General features: G+C 25.9%; 1 protein-coding gene across 9 annotated transcripts; it reads right to left on the bottom strand.

Annotated features, from left to right (window-relative positions):
• Window positions 1-2,376: 2,376 nt before the first annotated feature.
• Karl (lipocalin/cytosolic fatty acid-binding protein Karl) lies at window positions 2,377-4,796 on the bottom strand. Of its 9 annotated transcripts, none has more exons than XM_088186026.1 (6): window positions 4,662-4,796; window positions 3,992-4,160; window positions 3,533-3,635; window positions 3,337-3,474; window positions 2,936-3,273; window positions 2,377-2,857 (listed from the first exon to the last, which is right to left on the bottom strand). In XM_088186026.1, exons 2-6 carry the CDS (start codon window positions 4,124-4,126, stop codon window positions 2,813-2,815), a joined length of 759 nt encoding a protein of 252 aa, XP_088042152.1. In that variant the 5' UTR covers window positions 4,127-4,160; window positions 4,662-4,796; the 3' UTR covers window positions 2,377-2,812. The 9 variants fall into 9 exon arrangements, with proteins under 9 accessions (XP_088042152.1, XP_088042149.1, XP_088042147.1 ...); XM_088186023.1 differs by having other exon boundaries at window positions 3,992-4,232; window positions 4,713-4,786; XM_088186021.1 differs by having other exon boundaries at window positions 3,992-4,232; window positions 4,741-4,786.
• Window positions 4,797-6,000: the final 1,204 nt, after the last annotated feature.

The raw sequence follows: 6,000 nt of genomic DNA, 5'->3' as shown, positions 1-6,000 counted from the left end.
GTTTAAAAAAATATAAAAAATTTATTAAAATTTTTTTTTTCCAAAACACGTTTAGTGTTATGAGTCGATCGACCTACCATACATACGCTTATAAGACTTGCAATATAGTTAAGGTCAGTGTGAGCTTATTTATGCATATTTAAAGTTGCATTTTGTAAAGTTGCAACTCCAATGTGTCAATTTTTTGCAAAATGGCGACAAGTATAAAAACTTAAACACTCGTAACTCAGTAGGTTTAAATTTTAACAAAAAGATCGCTAAATATGAAACGTTTAAAAGCCTAAATTTCATCCAAATAAAATATAAAAAAAATAGTTTTTTGCTTCAAAACAAGCGATGTATCAGTTCGATCGGACCCCCATACGAGCCAGTTTGAGACTTTCAGAAGAGTTACCGCACTTAACTGCTTGATTTTAAAGATTAAAAATTAAATGCTTAGTATCGTATAGAACTACCAAGCACCTCCTATACGTTCTATATGAAAAAATATATAATTTTTTTTTTTCAAAATGGCGGCCAATGTAAAAATTAAAAGTCTCATAATTTTGCAAAATGAAATTTTACTTAAAAATGTTGTATACAAAAATGTTTAAAAGCTTAATTTTCATTTAAAATTTTTTTTTAATTATTTTTTTTTCAATAAAAAATTGACCGGGCCCCCAATCGTAACATCACAGATTTAAGAAGAATTATTATATATATATATATATATATATATATATATATATATATATATATATATATATATATATATATATATATATATATATATATATATATATATATATATATATATATATATATAATACATATATAATAATTCTTTTTAAGCACAATAATTTTAAATTAAATATATTAGTGATGTAATAAATAAACTAAAGATAAGCTCTTACATTTACAGATTAGCTCCAGATTAAGCCATCAACATTTATATTATAATTTTTTTATTTATTAGATAAATATTAGCAATTATTCGTAAAGAGATTTTCTCAGATTTCAGAATGCAGCAATATTTCTAAAACAAACTTCATATATTTATTTTTTGGTGCAGTTGCAATTTAACTACAAATTAGAATTTTTACTGAAGCATATGTTTTTAAATCAACTATTTATTATTACTGTTAAAAAAGCAATATAAGATGGTTATTGAGCTAAAACTAAATTTTAATCTGCATTAAAATGTAAATGTAAATAAGAAATTACTGTAAAGCCCATTATATAAATTATTATTCAACATAGTCACTTTGAAAAGCTTTTTAATAATTCGCATGGGAATAATTTATTATTGCTATTGATTAAATGTACATCATTTGCGTTTGCCGTATATTATTATGCATAGAATTCCAGCAAGAATCGTTGTAAAATGGCTGGCAAATATATGGAAGGGCTGTTTCATAAAAAATCATCGAAAATAATAAAAGTTAAAAGCTTTAGTATGAAAGATTCTAAAAGCAACATTTTTACGTCAATCAAATGGTTTTATATGATCTTACAAGTATTTGGTTTGCAAAAATTATGTTTCTATAAAAATTCTAAGTATCCAACTTCAAATCATTTGAAGACATATAGTTTAACATTCGCCACGTTATTATTTTTCCAACAAAGCTACGATTTGTATTCAAGGTTTAAAATGTTGTATCCAATATTAGTTTTACCGACTTTGATGGTGGATTTAATTAGAAGGGTTGCTTTTTTCATATCTCCGATTATGGCGATTATTATGTCTGCTACTTGCGCTCAAGAATTGATCGCAAAATTTTATAAAAATATTAAAAATTGCGACGAAATTCTGAAGATAAGCAATACAGATTATTACAGGAAATTAAAATTAAAAATAATGCTTATTTTTGCGCTCGTTACAGTAGTCACTTTATTGCATTATATTTTTAATTGCTTAATATGGATTAGTGATTTTAGATATTCTCTAGATTTTTTAGTACAAACCATTCATGAACTAGAAAATATAGAGCTCATATTATTAGTTTATATCAACACTACTAGAATTGAATATATTAATAAGTTTCTAAGTTCTTGGATTATAAAAAATACAAAGCAAATTGATTTGATCATTGTATCTACAACGTATAACACTATAATGACTGGAATAGAGCATAAAGATAAATATTATATTTATGTTAATTTAAAAGAAGGTCTAATCAAATATTTGAAAATATATGATAAATTATCTGATAATGTTAATTATATAAATATTTGTTATGGAATACAAGTAAGTCTAATTTAGTGTTTCATTATATTTTTTAATATTTAATAATTATACATATGTATTATTTTTCAGCTGATATGTTCGTCTATTGGGGTATTTATTGATATTTTATCATATGTTACTTGGGTGAATTTTAGCGGGGACAAATTAAGTAATGTGCGTGTATTATATATTTGTTGAATATATATTTATAAATTTGGTACAGTACATATATTTTGTGCTATTTTTTAACAACTACAAAACCCTTAATTTGTATAGGTATTACATTTTTATTTTATTTAAGGACGCTACAAAACTAAACGTTTTATTCTGGATTTTGAGAGAAGCTATGTTTATTATTTTAATGGTGGTTATCTTTGAATGTCAAAATTTCAAAGTAAAAGTACTTAAAATATTAATTACAAAATTGAGCATCAGACCAGATTTGGGTAATATTTTCTTAATATTAAATTTAACAACATTTTGTATAAATATTTTTATTTTCAAGATAATGAACTTCGAGAGTTAATAGCAAGATTTGATCAGATGCTGTCATCGAGAAAAATTAACATCTCAGCCTGCAACTTTTTCAATTTTGATCTAACTTTTCTATTCACTCTTACTGGCGCCGTCGCTACTTACGTCATTATTATTCTGCAAGTTCAAAGCACGATATGGATATTGTAATTTATAAATCAATACAAATAAAATATTTCAAACGATCGTTCTAACTTTTTTATGCATCCTCCTCAAGGGATGCCTCTTTTTGCCCCCATTTTTCTTCTTATTATAATTTTCTTCAGCCAAACCTAACAAAGGAGGTACATTTTTGTCAAACGCTGTTTGTTCACAATCTGTTTGTGACATTTCAAACATATACTGAAGATCTATATCATACTTTGGCAGTTTATCTCTTAAATATGATATCACGTTCTTTCCAATTGTCTCGTTCCTTGACATTATAAAGGCGGATAGATAACGAAGGCTCTTTTCTTTTTCAGCACAGTGCATCAATAATGTCCAAGAAGTGTAATCCGTATCTAAGACGTAAGTATTATATATTCCTTCATCTATATAAATAAAAAAAATATATATAGAGGCAACATAATACAGATTTAAATATGAATACATACATGTATCTTCAGCGTGAATCCAATGAGACGGAAGATTCGGATCAGGTATTTGCCATGTTATGTTTCCAAGAAGATTTTCATTCAACGGATCGTTTACAAATATGTAAGTGAAATTCATTGTTACATGAGTTTTATCAGCTAGAATTATATCATAATTTATATATTTATATATTTAGAACATTTAAAATAAACTTACTAATAAACGGATCTTCTTCAATGAACTCAGCTCGCATGCATTTATAAGCTAAATCTTCTTCTGAACTAGCGTAGTATTGAACCACGTACCATTTTCCCAGTAACTAAAATTATTTACAAGCAAAATTATCAGCAGATGTCTCTAAATATATTTTATTAATAAAAAATATATTAATATCATACAGAATTAATCATATTTACATATTTTTGAATGAATCATGAGAGATTTGCATATAGTTTAAATTTAACGGTCAAATTATTTGCATTCAGATCACGTTTATACAAACAATGAGGATTCGTAATACATGATTCAGCTTATGTAAATTAATTGAACATGTTCACAAGGTTATGTATTAGAAATAAATATTTTTTTTATAAATTGGGCGGATATTAATTAAAATAGCTTTTTAGATTGGATCGGATTAAGTAATTTATGATTTTTAGTGTTATCTATACTCACGCTTTTCATCTCGAAGTTTCTTATTGCCTTCACAACTGGACATTTCGTCTTGTCTTCTCGTGTCTTAAAATAACAATCTGACGCACAGAACAATGTGGTAGTTAACAAAAACAGTAAGCATACTTGAACTGTCATTTTAAAAATATGCACTCAAAAGTAAATACTACAACTGTGTAACGTACGTTAATTGTGTCCGAGCGATCACAATGCACTGCACATTAGTATCAAAAGTTTGTCTACGCTGTTCGAAAAGCAAACATTGCTAAATTGTAATAATGTATATTTAATCATTAGATTAATACGATCTCGTTAACATTAATTTGTATGTATATGATGCGATGTACTTATTTTATCAGTTAACTGTGTAAGCAAGTTTGTCTTGTCAATAATTGACATCAAAATGGCATCGAGTATTCAGGCGCCAGCTGGACATGACGCTGTCATGTTAAGAGTTAGCTAAATTGGACATGAAACTGTCGTATTAAAGTAATTTAAATTGACAGACTTAAAGGTTTAAAGATATGGTTTTAAACAGGTTTGATTTCACAACATTTCATATATTCTACTAATATTTATATATTGAATTTTTTTCATTATCATTAAACGTGTATGTTTTTAAGAGATTAACGGACAGCGTAGACAAACAATTTAACTGAACATCACAACGCACCTAATACACTGACCATTCATCGCAAAACAACAAACACGTTTATTCACCAACCACTAAAAATAAACCAGCTTTCTCTTACATGCACACAATTATGCGTTTACTCTGGGTGACACACTCTTTATGTTAAATTAAAACAATATCTATTTATTTTATATTTAATATGTGAATATTTGCTATCTACAAAAAAATAATATGTTTCCTGTTATTATAATATCTGTACTAAAGTTTCCGGTAGAATGGTCAAAGAAGATAATACACATATGAAACTGATTATATGTTAAATAAATAAACTCATTTTAATTTTACGTACATTTATTGAGCTCAATAAATATTAAAAATATACAATATTACATATTATTTGTCGTGTCGTTGATAATCAACCCACGGATCGTGTGCTAAAATACAAGGACGGATATGTCTTATATTTATATATAAAATAAAATAAATATCTTAGTACTAAAATAAATAAACAAATAAATAAATAACATCATAATAATTTTAATTATAATATGGATCAATCAAGCCGACGAGCGACTCATTCGTATTACTAACTTAATAATAAAGATCAACATGACCAAAAGTATTTGTATAACTATAAATACAAAATAAATCATTCACTCGAATCAAATCACGACATCTTTCAATTGCAGCAATTATTAATTGATTATCAAACTAGATGATTATTACCTATAAATATAAAAAGTCAAAGAAATTCCAGTTTGTTCTTAGAGTAAAATGGAAATATTTTATTGTGAGTTGTAAGAATATATTTGGTATTTAATAATATATAATATTGCTTATGCTTGTTGTTAATTACAATCGTGATTCATAGATGGCTATATTTGCACTCTTTTAATAATTATATAAATAATAAATACATAATGAGTATTAATGATCTTATTATAAGAACGCCTTTGGAATGGAGTAGAATCACAGAGGAAAATTAGAAAATTAAAATATGAAGTGTCCAATCAGCCATCGTTTATTTTTCTTCTACCTTTCATACTAATTATATTAAATTATATAAAAATCTCATAATTGAGTTACATTTTTACGACGCATTTCAACGCCGGTCTACCACCAAATTCCCTGTTTTAATTATTATTTATATATTAAAAATACTTATACATTTAAATAATAAACTTTTAGATTAAGCACCTTTATACAAGAAGTACTATTACTGAAGCCTCTGCGTTATTGTAAAAATATTTCTTTATTGAATCTTCAGTGTCGTTGGTTTATAAGCATCTTTAATAAATAAAAAAGCTATAACCAACATTATCAAATGTGCATTCATTATATTTGTATATACAAAAATTCTAAAATAACTACTCACAAT

The sequence above is a fragment of the Plectrocnemia conspersa genome, unplaced genomic scaffold (genome assembly GCF_051122295.1).
Source record: "Plectrocnemia conspersa isolate PC_06_02 unplaced genomic scaffold, ASM5112229v1 ptg000005l, whole genome shotgun sequence".
In the NCBI taxonomy this organism is placed as follows: domain Eukaryota; kingdom Metazoa; phylum Arthropoda; class Insecta; order Trichoptera; family Polycentropodidae; genus Plectrocnemia; species Plectrocnemia conspersa.
Note: the sequence above shows the minus strand (reverse complement) of the source record. Positions and strands in the feature narration are given on the sequence as shown.

Coding starts and splice junctions, on each gene's coding strand:
- Karl (XM_088186026.1), bottom strand. CDS start 4,126: ATGACAGTTCAAGTATGCTTACTGTTTTTGTTAACTACCACATTGTTC. Junction 3,475..3,532: donor TGAAGAAGATCCGTTTATTA/GTAAGTTTATTT, acceptor ATATAATTCTAG/CTGATAAAACTCATGTAACA. Junction 2,858..2,935: donor TGAGGAGGATGCATAAAAAA/GTTAGAACGATC, acceptor TTGAACTTGCAG/AATAATAATGACGTAAGTAG.